Here is a 19,508-nt window from a genome sequence, read left to right as displayed (position 1 = left end):
GTGTTTCTTGTAACTCTAAGCTGTCACACTGAGAGTCATAAAGTAATATTTCCATTATGCCCAGAACCACTCTCTAGCAAAAGAAGATTCAGCCTCTCCCCTTTGAGATACCTAAGAATATAACCCTAATAGCTACTGTCAGAGAGACTCCTTCCAGGTTTCCATTTCTCCTGTAGTCCTCATGTGAATTGTGTTCACTGACATGTTAGTGAGATTCTCTCTCTGAACCTTTTTGTAATTACAGTATACTTTCAGGATTGTCCTGTAAATAAGTTTTATGTCTTCTTATAAAATATCTCTGATACTGTTTTATTATTTTTCCCATTTTAAACAAGAGATAGTAGTATTTAGGTTAAATGCATTTTGATGTTTGAAGACCTTATGCTACTTTAAAGTTTTCGTAATGTGCTAAAATAATACAAGGTCAGTTTGACTCAAGCATGGGAGTTAAGATTTCTTGATTAGCTCCTCTTTGCCAAGAAAGGGACACTCTCAGCAAAGCTTTAAAAGCTAAAATACTTTACTCAAAGTGGGCGCTGGATCCAGTACTTCAGCCTTTAGGTTCCTGACATGTGCCAATCTTTTAAGTGTTGTCTGTGTCACTTCTACTACAATAAAATAATAGTGTGCAGTTGTTAAGATCTCATTACTGGGAGATGCTTCTATCTGAATTAAGGTGAAAGCAGGATCATATGCCCAAATCAAAAGTATGGATTTTATTTAACAGTAAAGTGTGAGGTAGAAAGATAAAAAAGAGAGGAGGGAGAGACAGACTGACAGACAGATTAAGCAACATATAGTCACCACCCAAGGATCCAGAGCATCCCATTGGTCCTTCTTCACCCTGGGCTTCTTGGTGGTTAGGGTCCCGAAGTTGTGAAAAATTTTTCACTATTTATACATTTTAGCAAACAAAGAAATTTGTGTTCTTTGGCTACATAGTTCTCTTATTCTATTGGTAAAATGATTCCCTCACTTCTAATGCTAATTAATCCCATGCTCAGTCCTTCTGGATTTTGAGTCAGCGGCTTTCTTGAGTCAGTGGGCTCTGATCTCCCCCTGCCGGATTTAGTCTGATCTGATTTTTAGCAGTGTTGCTCAGTTGGTTTTCCTTGTCCATTACCAGTGATATAGTCTTCTCCCACAGCTTTTTTTACCTCCCTCTAGTCTGAGATAACACTCAGACAACAGTACCACCTTTATCTTTTCTCAGCTTCCTGTCAGGTGGCTTAATTTACAGTCCAAGTTCCTGGAATCAATGCAGGTATATTTGGGGTAGACACCTTCAGTGGTTGCAGATGAGCATTTGCTTCTTTACATATTTTGTCACAATGGGCAAAATCCTTCAGTGGTAACAGGGTTTGAGGCAGGCAACCATAATTTTTAAATTCTTACGGCAGCATAGAGGTTGATGAAGTTTTTTGCAGATGAATGCCCCTGGGGTGGTTTCAAACTGAGGTGATTTGAAATCCTTTCACAGGTATTTTGCATCAGATATTTAATTTTGAAATGTTTCTTTCATGTCTTACTTGAACTGTAGTTGATGCTATTTGCTATTGTTTTTCGGGCTTCCTAATCTGCATCTGCCATATTAAGTAGAGATTTTATATGATGGGAGGTAGGAATTTTGGGCAATAATTTTCATGACAGAAGGCTAACTTAAAATATTCTGGTAAGATTTTCCACTTAATGAAAGTTAACTCAGTCTATTTTTAGTTATATAATAACTAAACTAGTTGTAGTTCTAACTATAGAACTGTAGTTAGAATTAATACTAATGAATAACTAGTATAAGTTCTATACTTGTATTACGAGGTAGACTAAAACATGTAAGCAGAGAGGCTAAAGCTTTTCAGCAAAATTTCAGATGCATACTGGGAGAAAAACTATGCAGCTCTTCAGCATCAGGACTGAGAATTGTTGTGAAAATACTCATGAAGAAAATGAATGCTGTTAAAAATCCGTTATTGTGTACTAACCTCTGTAAGTGGCAGTTTATTGGGGAATATTGTTACAAAGACCTGGTACTGATACAGTATGACAGCATTTGAGTGACTGGCCTAATTTCCTGTGAATAGGCATTCTTTTTGCCATATGAGGTGTTCTCTATGCACAGCATTTGTCAGCCTGTGGTTCAGGTTCTGAAGTACAAATGGTATTTTAGCTCACAAACACAAAAGCATTGTGTGTTGGATGGGGCTATGAGCAACCTGATCTAGTGAAAGGTGTCCCTGCCCCTGTCAAGGGGATTGGAATAAGTTGTATTTGAAGGGACCCTTTCAACCCAATACATTCCATGGTTTATGTATCTATCTCCCAGTGGGTTCAATAGGGAATAGTTAAAAGTTTCTATGGCCAAGTGTAAGTTTTATTTCATCCTGACGATCTTAAGCAAGTTGATTATATTCTAAAGCAAATTGCAGTCTTCCACTATTTCTGTGCTTTTACCAATGATGTTGGGAAACCAAAAGACCATAATTTGTGACAGTTCTAACTTTAGGTGGTCTTTCTCTGGGCTACAGGCTGTATTTGACCTAAGACTCAGTTAGAACTTGCATCTGGCTTACTGCTGAGTCTGGAGACAGGACAACTCTTTTTGTTGTGTGAGGCCTTTGAGTACTCTGAGAGACTAGCTCTCTGTTCTGATCCTCAGTCCCGCATGGGAGGTGAGGGCGGTGGTCATGCATCTTCAGAGAAGCCTATGGCTCACCTGTGTGGAAGTTCCCTGTTATGTTGTATTATGTTTTATTGGTATCTATATAATGGGTTTGAATTTTCTACTGTTTTCAAACAAACAGTCATTGCAGCTCATAAAACATAATTTTCAATTCACTGTATAATACTTTCCTCATGAATATCAAAGGTTTGATTCTTTTTTGTGTATTTTAGATTATAGGTAGTCTAAGAAGTGCTTGGTATACAACTATTAAAGAATTATTGTGACCTGGTCTTCTGCAGTATTTCTGTTACTTTGCTCTTGTATGTAGATAGTCAGCCATGATGAAATGTCCTTGCTCTTGGAAAACCAAGCTGTTTGATGATGTTTGGTTTTCTGCTCTTGGTGTTATCACCGCAGAGAAATCACTCCATCAACAGATTAACCTCAAAAATTTTAGGCACTCTTCAGTGGACAGAAGAGATTGTCTTTATTAATCTGTAGTTCTCTGTGCCTTCTCTGTGGTAGTACGTTTGACACATTGCCACCATTAAATTTAGAACATTGTTCAAGGCCACAGTAGAAATGTAATGTTGTTTGTTTTTTTTTTTTCCCCTATTGAAATCACTCTGTCTTAAAATGTTTCCACTGTTGAGGAAACAGACATTTTGACAGTATTACAGAAAGTGATTTAAAAACATGTAACACTGAAAGTTGAACACCTTGAATTTGCAGCTTGATCAAGTCTTAAAAAAATATATATATATATATATATATATATAAAATCTCTCTGAGAATATATGCATACATTCTTAGAAAGATAAAAGCTTTTTGAGAATAAGGAAATTGGTATTAGGAGAGACCTGTGGTGTGCTGAAGAGAATTTTCGCTATGGCCTGATTTTGTTGTGTTTCTTTTTGAGGAAGGAATAAAGTTTCCTGACCTTTTTTCTCCTTTCATACCTTTTTGTTTTTCCATTTCTGCTCTTTTAGGTTGTGGGTTAAACAGAACAGCTCTGGGATATCTGTTTAAGGAAGGTTATGTTTCTTATAGGTAGCTCTTCCCAGAGAAAGTATGTATTTTTATTTGGCTTTTTTTTTGGCAAGATTTTGGTAGCAAGGAGTTGTGGGGAAGGGTGGGTTACAGGGGTAGCTTCTGTGGGAAAATGCCAGAAGCTTTCTTGATGTCCGACGGAATCAATGCCAGCCAGATCAAGACAGACCTGCGAAGGCTGAGCTCATCAGTGACAGTGAAAGCACCTCTGGGATAACAGACTTAAGAAGGTAAAGAACACCTTGTGAACAACAGCAGCCAGGGCAGAGGAGCTAGAATATGTGAGAGAAACAGGCCTGCAGGCATCGAGGTTGGTGAAGAAGGAGGGGGAGGATGTGCTCCCTGTGCTGGAGGAGTCCTACTCCTGCAGAGAAAGGAACAGCAGAGATGTGTGACGAGCTGACCACAACCCTTCTTCTCTGTTCACCTGTGCTGCTCCAGGAGAGAAGTTGGAGAAGTTAGGAATAAAGCTAAGCCTAGGAAGATGGGACGGGTGTAAAGGAAAGTTCTTTAAAATTTGGTTTTATTTCTGATTCCCCTACTCAGATATAATTTCCCCAAATTGTGTCTGTTTTGCCTGTGATGGTAACTGGTGGGTGATCTCTCCCTGCCCTCATCTTGACCCGTGAATCTTTTGTTATATTTTCATTCCCTTGTCCAGCTGAGGAGGAGGAGAATGACAGAGTAGCTTGGGGCTTGGCTGGGTACCTGGCCCAAACAGGGACGACCTACCAGATTGTTAATTAAGAAGATACAATTAGCTATTCTTCTGCTGACTTTGATAACACAGTGACACTTCTGGTTTCATCTACCTTGTGGGGGAGTGGTTTTATACAAGTATCTTGGAGCATCTAATTTCAAAACAACCTTTTAAACCTTGCTTTGCATTCCTTGGGCCAGTGAACTGCTGCTCTGTGTTTTCAGCAACATCTCAAGAAGAGGAGATACCTCCTTGGTGAAAGGCTAACTCCCTTGTGAATATGCTATAAGCTGATAGGGTGTTCAGAGCTGGTAATTGCTCCTCTGGTTGAGACCATTGCTTGTATGAATTTCCATGTTATAGTAGCTCATATACTAATGACAGTGTAACTGTTGCCTGACTTGCGTCTCCCCATACACATTTTAAGAAGCTGGTCTCTGTAAACTGTAGATTTCCACCCAACAGGCAGGGTTTTGCAGGCACCATATTAACTTTTGTTTACATAGTTCTGTCTTTAATGGTTAAGAGCCTAAGAAAGACTATCAAGCAGTTGCTATGAATCAACAGCTTTTCTATTTTTATACTAATGAGATGCTGTCACACAGATGATGCTTAATAAGTACAGTTTTAGAATGTTTTGTATTAAGTCATGTATATTTTGTATTTCAATGTTTGATTCCCTCGTGCTCTGGAATTGAAATGCAGACTTCTCTTTACGTTTTCATGTGTTTTGCATTGGTGCCAGCGTACTGTTTACCACTCCACATTGAAAAAGTTTGCATGCTTTATTTGTGAACTGTTTCTTTCACTTCACTGTGGCATTAAGAAATAAGGACAAGGTGTATACATGAATACAAGATAGCATTAAGATATGTCTGCTGTATTAATGTAAACAAAAAGCCTTTTGTATTTGTTCGGAAGTTTCTTCCTCTCCCCATAGAAGTACCATGTTTTTCTGCTTATAAAATGAGAAATTGGCTTCCTCTGTGGCTGCCATTTAAAAATTCCCCTAGTAATACAAGCCCACAGGGGGAAATACGTGATACTCATTTGGGAACAGTTTCATGCAGCGGCTGTTGTTTGAGAATCAAATTTACTTCCTTTTTAAACCTGCTAGCAATTACTTGAATTCATGGTAGGATCTCTCAGAGAGGGGCAAACAGACAGACAGCACTGAATTAGCCAGTAGCAACATGTTTCTCTGGACTTAGTAAAGTAATCACAATGCAACGTTTGTCTGCGTTGGAGTGTACTTACATTAACATTCAAGTACAAGGGAAAATAAGAAGTAGGTTTGCAAAAATTAAAGCTCCAGAATAGTCTTAGACCTGCTCCTTACTAAAATGAATAATGGATCTTTTCAGTGAGTTTTTCTAAATGCTAATCAAAAACTTAATGGTTTACAAATCATTACTCAGTTAAATTGGAAGCAGTAATTTTAATTTTCAGCAATTATTTTTTTTCTGTATCTTTGGAAGTTATGGTTTATCAATCATGTAAAATGGATTACTAAATAACTTGTTCTTTGTAAGTAGCTTATGATTTTGAAGTAGCCATTATTTGGTGCTTGATGTTTGTTTTAATAGGTACTTCACCTTCCTTTAACTTCCAGGGAACAGTAAGATGAATTTAAGTGGTACTGGTTATGAGAGTGGAAAGGTACAAGACATGAATATGATAGCAGCATTTCCCTTGGTTTGGTGGTCCAGACTGCCTTTAGGTTCAGTTTGCCTGATTGGGTACATCAGCCTTGACATTTAGGCATGGCTCAAATGTTTCACTTGAGCATGTGTGAAAACAGTGCTTATTTCCTCCTGTGGCAGTGAAGTGGGTATGTCTAAGATGACAAATTTAGATTTCATTTTTCTTCCTAAATAAGTTCATGTAAGGAATGGAGGAATACTACAATAAAGAACTGAACATCCCTTTTCCTTTTGTACTTTCAGTGCTAAGCATTTTGAACTACATTCCTCTAATAAGCCCCTAAGTCAAGAGGCTCCAGGTTGATTTGTATTCATTGGCTAATACTCATCGTAAGTTTCCTTCTTTAAAGGACACTTTTGCCATAAAACACAGTTCTACACATACACCATATAAAAGTAAATATATTAAAAAAAAAATCTGTATGCTTTACATATATATATATGTATGTATATATATGTATATGTATATATGTGTGTGTATATATATATACATATGTGTGTGTATATATATATATATATATATGTACCAGCATATAAATGGTTTATCTGTATACAAGTGTATATATGTACATAACATAATAGCGTAAAAAAATGTCAGGTTATGTTAGAAAAACGGCCTTAGGCCCTTAGGGTGGATTGAAGGACTGAGTTTTGTTTTCTGAGCTAGTGCTCTAATAGTTAGGCTATTATGCAAAAGGTAATGTCTGTTGCCCGCCTTCCTCATCCCTACTTTTTCTGGGCTGCTGTAAGTGATTTTGAGGTCAGCTGTAAAACTGCTGCATTATTTTTCCTTTTAGCCATCATGGGTGACCATAGTCATACATTTTTAAACTAGCTTTCATAGTAATGAAAGTGTGAATGGAGGAATGTTGAGGGGGAAGTGCAAAACTGACCTTTTGACACAAATTGCAAGACAGTTGTCTGCTATAGTTGTCTGTCTGTCAGTTGTCTGATTAAAAAAAAAAAAAAAAGGTCTTTATTTTCTCTTTTCTTACTGCTAACTTGCCTCCTGCTAACTCAGGAGGCTTCAACTATAATTCTTAAGTGGTTCTGGTGATTTAAACTAACTTTTTCAATTTCAGACCTGTTTCAGCAGCAGTTGTATCCTTGCTACTCTTTTGCTTTGTTCATATTTGTTTTATCTGTCTTGTTTGCTGATATTGTAAGAGGAAAGTCTCAGATTCTCTCTGAGAGAAATAAGGGAGAAAAAAAAGAATGGGGAATGAGTTATGCACAAACCTTTATTCAGTGACATAGACTATTGCTCCCTCAGCAACCATTTTTGATTTTGTGGGTTTTTTGGGTCTGAGATGGAGCTGTAATTTATAAATTGTGGATAATAATACATTGACTACTTTGTGTTGAGAGGATGTTCCATGTTCCACTCTAAGTTTGCTGTTCAGAGGCCATTGGTTTCCCATTCTTTTCTCTTTTCCTGCTTACCAAAACTACCAGTAATCTTGCAAATTTGTGGATAACCTTGTGGCTTTTATCTTGCCAGTGGTGCTTCCTAAAATTTGTGGCTGTCCACATACCATTTGGAAATGTGTTGAATGGCTCACTGTTTGATGCTCACATCCTCAGTTGTTGAAATCCACGTATTTCAAGAATTGGTTCAAGTAACTGAATGAGCTAAAAGCAGGTACTTGTCTGTGGGGAGAGAGGTTGTAGAATAGCAGGATTGATGAGAGATCTCTTTACAGTACAGAGACAGCTGAAAGACATCAATTCCCTGGCTTTCATGCAGTGCTGCAGCATTTCTTTTACTTCTGAGTCTCACAGACTTGACACAACTGGTCCATGAGCTGCTCAGCCATGTCTTCCATGTGTTTGGGAGAGGGAGAGGAAGAAGAACTCTATGTACATGATTTTGCTGATATTGAAATAGGTGGGCGAAAGGATCTATGACTGAGCATGTGGTGCTCTGGACTGGACAAGCATAGTGTTTCTGATGGGAAATCTGTCACTATTTTAGCTTTGCCACTGCTGTGTTTAAATTTCATGTTCTTTAACATTGTTCAGTTGATACAATGGGAGAATAAACACACAACACCAAGGCCTGTGTTATATCCTGATCAAAAGTGAGAGAAAATGTGAATGTCATTACTATAAGTGTAGAGGATATATCTAATCTTGATTGATCTAGTCCCAGTTGTCCCCATTTCAGCTCTTGTATAGATTTGTTTGCAAGTTAACAGTTTATACTGCACTAAATGCCACCAAATTAGTTGCAAAAAAGCAAAGTAAAAATTCACACTTCTATAATTATATTCTGGTTTATAATTGTATTTATCTCCTGTAACCCAGCTGAGCATTTCAGTAATTTGTGTGTTTCTTTACACTGTTGCATACTCTAAAGAGATTATGGAAATAATGTGAAAGCTGATAGGAAAGCAAAATCATAGTTTTTAACACCTATTTTCATTCGCTATTGATGATGGCAAAATCTAATGAGTCTTTCTCAGTCCTGGGCCAAAATGTTGGTGGAAATGACTGATTGTGTCTAAATTATGCTAAATTGAATACTGAAAATTATTCTCTTCTGCATGTGAATAGAAATTTCCTCACAGGTATGGACACAAGAAACTTAAAATTCTTCTCTTTGGTTACTTTTCTATCAATAAGAAAAATAATAATTTTTTTAAAAAATCCTGCAGTTTAGTTGTCCAGGGTCTGATTTTGAATTACTGAAATATATTGAATGCACACACAATTAAAACTCTTTTTAAGATGGTTTAGGCTTCCAGCAGAAGGATAAATCATAGGTGGACTTCATCTGGGAAGCTTAATGCAAAATTGAGATGGGTTATTCAAACAAAGAACTCAAAACTAGTGATTAAGATGAGCTATGGCTAAAAGGAGGTTTCATGCCTACTAATCTCATCTACTTGATGAACTAGAGATTATTTTAGAGTAACAATAACATAATAATCAATCACAAGGTGTATAACCTTCTAAAATTAAGTTCTGTGTTCATGAAGTCATAATTTTCTGTCTTAAACTGTCTTGTTGTGGAAGTGATAAACATGAGGCTTCCATACTGTTTTAATGTTTGCTGTACACCCAGCCTAGGTAGGTCTGCACATCTAATTGTGACTCTGCAGTGATTTGAGCAGATCGTGCACTTCATACGTTCACTGTCGTGTGTTTCCAAGTGACCTGCAGGTCTTCCTGAATACATGTCAGCATATTTTTGTGCCAGATCACAAACTGAGTAATCCAGTGCCTCTGGATTTTGGTCACTTTATTTGTATTTATTGTGGCTGGCTTTTACACACTCTAAGCAACACCAGTGGAGCTGACGGTGCTTATATATTGAAGAAGGGTCACTATAAAAATGACTAGAAGATGATATGTGACTAGGGAATGAATATTACTCATTCTCAGAGAAATGTAGCAACCAGATGGACAGAATATTGGGCTGATAATGTCCATGTAAAAGATATTTCAAGAGATGAGAGCTAGAAATAAAAAGTATTTTGAAAACGTATGCATTTACTCAGAATTGCAGAAGCTAAGGATTCTTGCTTTTCCTTTCCATTATTAGAACAGGCTACTGCCACATATGTCCTGTTGTGTTCTCCGTTTGTATTCCTGATGGAGGCTAGCAGCTGGGGCTGGATTCACTTGCTGAAATGTGTGAGTGTGAAACACTTGGGATGCTGTAGGGCATCATCTGGCTGCTTATGCCATGAAGTGTGAGTCTTGCCCAAATTACCTATTTAACATTAGATGTGTGTGGGTATCTTGAACATACCAGAGTAAATACTTGTAGGTGCTTGTATTAGGCACTTGAGTTGGACTTCTAATTCTTCTTGCTTGTGTCATTTCATCAATGGGTTTTATTCATGTGTGGGAGATAGATATAATTTGTTTTGTATAGTAGGTTTATAGCAGGATGAAATTATGCTTCACTGATATATTTAAACTCTGATCAATCATTTGAACTGTGTGTGGTTTCTTTCTTGCTACAATGGTGAAAAAGCTAGCCTGCCTTTTTTTTTTGAGATTGCTCCTTTCCAATAGGAATAAGAAATCTTGAAGTTATATCATTATTTAATATTCATGTAATGCTCTTTAATTATTAGGGAAGCATATAGATCTTTCTTTGTCTTCAATCAAAAGAAACACGTTCTTATCTGTTATACATGTATGTAGAAATGCAGCTTTATCCGCAGTGATCTTCTCAGATTCCAGCTGGATTTTACAGTGTATGTGTACATAATTTTTTCCTCAGATTTCAGTTTTTATTCATGTGTCATAGTGAAACATATCTATTTCAGAAAGTAAAATGCCTACATCCATGCTTTTGTCATCTACTCATGAAAATTAAAATCATGTTGATTTTTCTAAGGAAAAGAAATAAAATTTCATTTACAAGTCAGCTATGTAATATTTGAAATGCAGGAGGCTGTTAAAGTAGTATATTTAGCTATAAAGTTGAACCTTTCACTTCAAATAGATTAACGTGTAATTACTGTAGAGACCCATAGGAAAATTTTCATGTTCTAGAATTTTTGTTTCCTTGCTTTGTTTTAATTCTGCTTAGTTTGTACTATTTAATAGGATGACGATTGATTTTCAGTTTCAAGTTTAAACTTAGAATAAGAATTTTATGTCCTTCACTTGATGAGTCTGAGATATGGAAGAAAAAATAGTCTTTTTTAAAAAAAGGAAAGTGAGAGCTGTGAATTAAAAAAATTGTATTCTTAATTTACGTTCCTAGCTTGCAGAGAGTACCAGCTGGCATTTTCAAGCAAAATTGAGGAATTTTTGTTATTGTTCTTTTTTCTTTTCTCCTTTCTTCTGTCAGCCAGCTTAACACTTTTCAGAGCCCCCATTTGCCTGCATTTCAGTTGTGATACCTTTCCTGTGTGTTTGAGAGGTCTCCAAGATCCCTTGTAATTTTTTTCCCTTATGTGTAGTTGTTTGAGGAGCATTTACAGTAGTACAGGGGTTTTTTGCCTCTATTTTAAGGCAGGAGGTTTTTGTGAACCCTTTGGTGCTCTGTTAAACATTCCAGACAAGTATGTTGGGTCTTCATGTGATCTTTTTGCCCAGCATCCCCTCTAGTTACTGAGAGGAGACATGGACTAGAGCACTCTGACAGGTGGCAGAGAATCTATTCTGCACTGCTGTAGGTTCACACCATGGTGAAATGGCCCCTGTGTTTCTCATTCACTTTCAGATGAGACTCATCTGCTGATCTCAGGATGACATTACTGCGGTGAAGTAAAGAGTGTTTGTCAGACTGCAGGGAAGGTCTTGGCATCTGTTGTAGTCACGGGCTCCGTGCTTTTCTTTTCAGACTGTTCTTCATAGTACCTCTGTTAAAGCTTAACTCCTGCATAATTCTTATGTATTCAGGAAGTGACACAATATTTATATGAATAATTTCAGCATTTTATTATCTCCATTAAAAATATTTTACATGGCAAAGGACACGTTGATAAGTGAAGTCCCTAGTTTCTCTAAATAAATCTCGTAAGAGCAACTTCTTTCTTTCCTTGATTTTGCCTTTTATTTCTAAAGTGATGATAATAGACATATCTTTAGAGATACAGAAGGCAGAGACATGCATGCAAAGGAAATTAAAACATGGTTAACAGCAGTAGCTGACTTTTCAGAGGAGATTACTTAAAAGATAAACACTCTGGTAGAAAAGCCAGTGTTTGAGATCTTTGCTGAAATGAAGACAAGAGCTGGAAGTACATGTCATCCCCATATTAGTGTTAAATTCAATGCTAATTACCTTCTTTTTAAAAAATGTGTAGGGGGAGGAAGGAAGGAAAGGATGAATTGTTTGTTTGTATTTAAAAAAATATCTTTAAACCTAATACCACCTTTGAGATATAAGCTGATAGTATAACTGCCAAAATTGAGTCTGAAGTTTGCTCTTGTCTGAAATCTACTGGAAATACAAGTGAGTGTGTTTTGCTTGAGTAATCTCTTGTAAATGCAGTGGTGCCAGCAGCTCTGTAATAATGACCATAATGTCTTTGAAGGCACTTAGAAGCTTCCTCTCAAAGGCACTCTTAAATAATTAAATCTTTTTTCTTTTTTTAATTTACATGGAATATGTAATGGCATCCCCCCAAAGTACCAGATTTCTTTCCTTCCTTTCTTTTCTTTCTCATGAAAAGCATAAATAGAGTATTTATATTAAGACATTGCTTGCTAACTTGGATAGTGAAGAAAGGTGATGAAAGAGCAGGTCCAGATAGTTATTTGTTGAGACGCTAAGATACATTTTTCTTAATGCAGAATGACAGCTTGAAAAACCTGGGTACCTCTGAGGTGATGGTAGAAGCCTTCGTTCCCTCCTGCAAATAAAGGGAGGCATTTTATCCACTCTGCTACATGCCCTCTGGCTCCTGGCAGTTCATGCTCTGACCTTTTATGTGGTCTCTTAGCAAGACCAGCTGTCTACTTGTTTATACATAGGTTTAAATTTCTTTTTTCTTTTATTTTTTTTTTCAGACACTGAGATTCTGTATACAAAAGTGTATGACGAGATCTGTCAGCGTTATGGAAAGAGCTATAACTGGGATGTGAAATCCCAGGTTCTGGGTAGACAAGCCCCAGAAGCAGCAGGGATTATTCGAGATATTCTAGATCTTCCAATAACCAAAGAAGAGTTATTCAATGAAAGTAAAACAATGCTGGAGAAGATATTCCATACTGCTGGGCTGATGCCAGGTATGTTTCTTTGCAGCATTTATAACCTCTTTAGGGAATTATTTAAATGCTAATCAAGGTAGAAGTTTGTAATCTGCCTTCCATAAAACTGTCACTCTTACAGATTATGTTTCATTGCTCTTGTTTTAAAAAAATTACTAAATCTGCCTTTTATTTACCTGTTTAAGAGGATATTTTGCCTTTTAATGTTGACAGATTTTTTTTTTTGCCCTGTTTACATGGAGAAAAGCTTTTTTCATGTTTTAAAAGAGCAAAAAAGACTAGATACATGTGCATGAATTCTGTTTGGTAAACTAGAGATTTTTTGTAACTGCTTTTGGCAGCTGTGTTTTACGTGGCTGTGAGCATAGTCTGACTTTGTTAAACACAGATGCATTTGCCTGCACATATAAAAGTATGTGGGCCCATGGGTTCTTTCTGTAGGAATTATTCTCGCCTAACCCAAATATTGTAATTCAAGTACAGCATCTGAGTGTGTCAGTGGAGAAAGAGGGTTTTTCAGGTTATCCTAAGATGGGAATTTCCTTACCTTCTGAAGATAAGTCTTCTACCAGTGATTGTGTAGGATGCTCAAGTGAGTAGCTTCAACAAGGTAACTCAAGATAAGCAAGAGGATGAATCTTACCTGTAGTGTGAATGCATTCTTTTGTATTGAATTACATTTAGATTTGAAATGCTTAAAGAGAAATCTTCAGCCACACAACACTATCAGTATGTAAAGCTGGGATTGCTGCTAACTTTAAGTAGAATGTTAAACTTTATGGAGCAAGTATCAATAATTTATGATGGGAAAAAAAAAAAACAAAACAGAAGGAGAGGACTATAAAAAAAGTATTAGAAGTGAAATAACTGTATGTCACTGTACATGTTTAACAGTTATTTTTTCTCTTTGAATGTGTGCTCGTTTGTTCTGACAATTTCCACAGTACATTAATATTTTAATTTTTAGGGCAACTTTTTATGCCTCGTTTCATAATGCATTAAGAAGATGAAAGTTAAAAATATGTGATATGTTAGGAATAAGTAACAAGTAGCAAAAATAAAAAAGTGTGATTTTTTTCAGCAGCTTAAAAAGCTTTAGTATATTTTGTGTCTAACTTAGTTCTCACTCTTAGTTATCTTTCTAATGTCTTTTATAAGCATGATTTTTCAAATTGCATCTCGGTCACTTACGCATCCACCTGACATTGTAAGCCTAGATAAACTTTCCAGAAAACAAGTTGTATTGATGTGTCTTTTGTTTTTCATCTCAAGCTTCTGGGACTGACTTTTCAAATATATCTCTTGCAAGCCAAACAAAAACACCTTGTATGGGTTTAGAAAATGCCAGATGAACAGACTAGGTAAAATGTTGGGTAGCACAGAGGAGATATTCCATGCCTGCTGAAGACTGTGATAATGTGGCTGAGCTGGCTTGAACAGAGTTAGAAAGGTAATGGAACAGATTAGCCAGAGGAAACATGAGGTTTTCTACTGTTTCATGAAGTGAATTTTGTTCTCATTGAAGCTGGACTATTATGGATGAAACAAGCAAAATTCGTACTAGGAGAAGCAAGTAAACATTTTCATCATCACCAAAATTGTTCAACTATTATCTTCTCAGTTCAACTAAATACACATGATAATTTTTTCAGTCCATATTCTAAAGTAGAATTGATGTGAACTAGGATACAAGCTGAATTGCCATGAATTTTGGGAAACCAGGTTGATGACAGCTAATAAGATAGGGGAAAATGTTTCCAGCTACTTACAATTCAGTTTCTTTAAGAACTGTTTACCAGTTAACCAGATTTTGTAATCCAATTCTGTCTTTTTGTATCTTCTGAGGATGTTTATTAACGGATTGTGGATTTATTCTACAGTCAATGTTGTTCAATTAAGCATGGGCTTCTTGAAAGTTTTGTGCAAGATGTAAGATTATGTTAACATTTTGAGTTTACCATTGTTCTCTGACTAAACTGATCTTTCAGATGGTTACAGGTAAATACAGGAAAGTGAAAGTTAATTGTCATGTTAGCAGTGTAAGAGGACTCTAAAGTTCTGTGTCTCTGGTCATCTTTTGACAGTTAATAGACAGGTGACATTCTATTTTTCAAACCGTTTCTAAAAGTTGTGAAAAAAATTAGATTGAAATTTGATTTGGTGGAAAGCACTGCTAAACAGTGGCCAATGATGTTTGAAAAAGTGACTCAAATAAAGTGGTACTTTTTTCTGGATGAGCTATGCACATGATCTTGCCAAAGATGATAGTGCTGTAAATTCCTAAATCAAGAAAATTACAGATATGTCAGTGATGGCTAAGGATAGTGTGGAAGTTGAATGAATATTTAATTGGCAAAGCAGTTCTTCATCTGACAAGTTAGAAACTTGTCCTAGTTCTGACTGAGATAGAGTTTATTTTCTTCTTAGTACCAGGTGCAGTGCTGTGTCTTGGATTTAGTACAAGAATAAAGTTGATAACACACTGATGTTTAAGTAGTGCTTACCCCAAATCAAGGATTTTTCATTTTCTTATGCTCTGCCAGTGAATAGGTGCACAATAAGACAGGAGGGAGCATGGCCAAGACAGTTTATCTGTTCTGGCCAAAGGGATATTCCATACCATAGCACATCATGCCCACTGTATAAACTGAGGTTGTTACCCAGGAAAGGGACCAGCTGTGGCTTGAGGATGGTAGGGGCATCAGTCAACAGGTGGTGAGCAATTGTTGCATCACTCTTCTCAGATTTTGTCTGTCTCTTCCCCTTTCCCTTTCATTTTACAACTGGTAGAATTAATATTATCATTACTACTTCATTTTTATTATTAATCTGTTCTTATCTCAACCCACAAGTTGTTTTTTTTCCTGATTCTTCTTCCTGACCTACTGGTAGGAATGCGCACAAAGTGAGAAGCTGTGTGGTACCTAGCGTCCTGCTGGGGTTAAACCATGGCACAGGCTATATGACAGGCATACCACTTAGTGTACGACACCTCTGAGACTTAAGTGGCTGAAGACAGAATCTGGGCTATTTCAGTATGACCAAACTGACAGACAAGCTTCAATACATCAGGCTGTGGTCAAAATACAAATTTCATTTAAGAAGAGGCACCATCCATTTATAATATGGAATTTTCTGGTAACTATTTGGGAACTATTTTGGGTAACTATTTTCACAGTTAGATTTATTTTTAGCTCTGAAAGAATCTTAAAGAATGGTAATTTTGATTCAGTATAGAAAGAAATTAATCCGAGAAGACACTTTAAAAATGACAGGCCTGCTGTGCTGCTTTTCTAAATATTTCTGTCAGAATACAGACATTTTTATCTACAAGAGTAATGCAGTAGTCTTTCTGTTTCTGCAAATGCATTTTGAGTTTTTCTATGTTGCAGGGAAGTGTTTAGTCAGAAGATGAGGGAATGACAAGCAGAACAGAAGAAAACCATGCATATGTATATTTACCTATACGTATATATGTGTGCTTTTGCATAAACCTAGAATATATACAGTGACAAAAACTGAACTCCAAATTATGCAACTACCAACAGTTGCTATAATCATGTCAGGATTATGAAACTACTGTTATTCTTCACTGTAGTCTCTGGGTTTTGGCTCATCATCATTATCGCAAAACACAAATCTTTAAGGATTGTGTGGCTGTGTATGCCTTTCAGACATTTTCCATTCCTGGACCGTTTTCATGATGACTGGGATTTAGTTGTTGCATCACTTCTTCAGCCAGCGCGGAATGTGATCTGTAAACTATTTTCCAGTTCAAGTATACTTGACTGTCCTTTGCAACCATGAGAAGATAATTTCATACCTCAATTTTAGTACCAAATGAAGCCAGTCAGAAAGCACAAAAAGAGAAGAAAGGATAACAGTTTAAATTTCAATGGCAACTCACTCCAAATTTCTTTTTTCTTGAGCAGTTCAATTCAACCAGAAGTCTAGTTTGCTTAACCATTGCTTTCTTGATTCACATTGTGCCCTTGACAGTTAAACAGACTTCCTACCATGAACTTTTCTCTTCCTTACTGTTTTTGTTCTAATGGTGGGAGGCTCTAGTGAGTCCATGCTGGGCTCAGTGAGCCTGTAACCCCTAGAGATTAACTAATTAGCTGCAAACTACAGAATGATGCTTCCTGTTAGGCTGATATCAAACATTTGACCTTTACATTAAGTCCTAAAGGGCTGCATCCCAAACATGCTTTTGTCAGGAAATCAGCAACATAGTTGATGCAGGTTTTGAATGATATAAAATTTAATACTTATGTTTCTTCTATGGTCATGCATGTCTCAGTATGTCCAGATTCAAATGAAAGTAATGATTTGATGAATAGGAAGTCTTTCTGAACAGAAGGGTCTCTAATACTTTTTAGGGAGCAATAAGATGAGAAGACAAAATTCCATATTTATAGTCATGGCCTTCCAAAGAGTGGGGGTAGACTGGTAGTTTCCACTTCCACTTTTGTAGCTTAATGAAAGAATGCCATACTATTGCAAAAGGCATTTTTAAACAGTATGTCATAACAAAAAAAGGAAGCAGGTTGATCTGAGAGTTGTGTTTTCATAGTTTCATGAGATTCAGAAATAGAATAGAGTAGAATATAACTATTTCAGTTGGAAGGGACCTACAAATGTCATCTAGTCCAACTGCCTGTTCAGGGCTGACCAGTTTAAAGCATTCTTGGCAATTAAACCAAGCAGTGGATAACCCCACCTCTGTCACACTGTCACCTGCACAGCAGCAATCTTGACTTCACCTAAGGATTGAGAGCAAGTGTGTAAAATTAATAGCATCAGTGATGGGCTTGCCATTGTTGTAGCACACCAGACTTCATAAAAATATTTAAAATAATTTTATTACTTAAGTTAAGAAACAGTATCTTCTTTTTCTTTGTGAAGTTGTTTTGTTTTGCTGAGTGCTCTTAGTGTTCAGAGGCTGCTGAGGTTTCTTGCCATAGATTTGTTTTTGTGAACTTAAAGATTATTATAATATTGGTTAGAAATCTAATCAACGTGACAAAGCTGAGTGCAAATGTTAACTTTGATTAAAGAAAGTGATGAAATCTTGAAAAGCTCTACCACATTCATGTGGTGTCATATCACATTCAGTGTGGGAACTGTAAATGATTTTGGAAGAAAGGAGTAGTCTTTTTAATACACAAGCTATATTTATCCTTGAGATTTCCATTTGTGTACAAGTGGACATAAATTATCAAGACATGTATAATGTATGCACAGTTAATTTAAACACTGCATGGACCACTTTGGTTTCCTTTAGTCTTTTTCTCAGCAGTAAATCTTTTCTTCTGGATATACACCACACACTCTTGGACAGCTTGTTTTGTGCAACATTACAGCAAAATGAAGTGGATTTGAATATATGTGTCTAAAGAACCTTGATTTTCACACAGAGATCAGGTGTCCTCTGTTCTTGTGCTGCTTTGGGTGAGTAGAAAAGTAACTGTATCTGCACAGTGGTGAATGAAGAGCAATGCTGTGGTAGATGTACGTGTAGGAGTACTGAATGTGAGACAAGCGCAAAGTTGTATTTTACCTTTGCCATTTAACATTTTTTTTGGCAACATGGACAGTGGGATTGAGTGCCCCCTTAACAGATTTGCTGATGATACTGGTCTGTGTGGCCCAGTCAGCATGCTGAAGGGAAGAGGTGTCATCGGAGGGGACTTGGACAGGCTTGAGAGGTGTGTCGAGGAAAAGCTCATGACGGTCACCAAGACCAAGTGCAAGGTCCTGCACCTGATTTGAGGTAATCCCAAGCACCAATACAGGCAGGGAAGAGAATGGATTGAGAGCAGCCATAACAAGAGAGGCTTGGGGGTGTTGATTGACAAGAAGCTCAACACAAGCTGGCAATGTGTGCTCGCATCCCAGAAAGCCAACTGTGAACTGGACTGCATCTAAAGAAGCATGGCCAGCGGGTCAAGGGAGGCAATTCTGCCCTTCTACTCTGTTCTTTTTGAGACCCCACCTGGAGTGCTGGATCCAGCTGTGGGGCACCCAACATGAGAAGGATGTGCACCTGTTGGAACGAGTTCAGAGGAGGACCAGTGATCATCTGATCAGAGGAATGAAGCATCTCTCTATGAAGGCTGACTGAGAGAATAGGGGTTGTTCAGCCTGGAGAAGAGAAGACTTAAGGGAGACCTGATAGCACCTTTCAGTATCTCATAAGAAATCTGGACAAGGACTTTTTACAAAGACTTGTAGTGACAGGAGAATGGGGAATGACTTCAAACTGAAAGGTAGTAGGTTTAGGTTAGATATTAGGAATAAATTCTTTTCTGTGAGTGTGGTGAGGCACCAGAAAAGATTGCCTAGAGAAGCTAGGGATGTCCCATCCCTTGGAGTTTTCAAGGACAGGCTGGATGGGTCTTGGAGCAACTGGATCTAACAAAAGTTTGCCTGCACATGGCAGGGAGTTGGACTCTTCAAGGTCCTTTCCAACATTCTACAAATTTGTGCACAAAATACATGAGGAAAGAATATGGTGATTGATATCCTTCTTCCAACAAATATTTCAATGCACAGGTCTGAAAATCTGTTAATTAATACTTTGTTCTTTTAAAAAGTCTGTAGCCCATGTTGTTTCTTCTTCAGAATATGCTGCATCTCAGCTACAAGGCTTAGCAAGTGTGGTTGTATTAGCATAGGCAAAATGGCATAGACAAGGTCCAAAATTATAGTA

General features: G+C 37.1%; 1 protein-coding gene across 3 annotated transcripts in view; it reads left to right on the top strand.

The window, feature by feature from the left end:
• Positions 1-19,508, top strand: part of LOC121356188 (pseudouridine 5'-phosphatase) — a 72,872-nt gene that overhangs the window by 14,164 nt on the left and 39,200 nt on the right. The window contains exons 1-2 of one of the 3 annotated variants that reach the window (XM_041472352.1): positions 9,660-9,751; positions 12,593-12,811. In XM_041472352.1, the coding sequence (XP_041328286.1) occupies positions 9,748-9,751; positions 12,593-12,811 (223 nt within the window). In that variant the 5' untranslated portion in view covers positions 9,660-9,747. Of the gene's footprint in view, positions 1-9,659; positions 9,752-9,788; positions 9,811-12,592; positions 12,812-19,508 lie in introns of those variants that run through there. The other 2 variants (XM_041472351.1, XM_041472349.1) reach the window with 2 other exon arrangements.

The sequence above is a fragment of the Pyrgilauda ruficollis genome, unplaced genomic scaffold, assembly GCF_017590135.1.
Source record: "Pyrgilauda ruficollis isolate IOZ18807 unplaced genomic scaffold, ASM1759013v1 scaffold29, whole genome shotgun sequence".
NCBI lineage: Eukaryota > Metazoa > Chordata > Aves > Passeriformes > Passeridae > Pyrgilauda > Pyrgilauda ruficollis.
The sequence above is the reverse complement of the archived record's forward strand: the minus strand, read 5'-3'. Positions and strand labels throughout refer to the sequence as shown.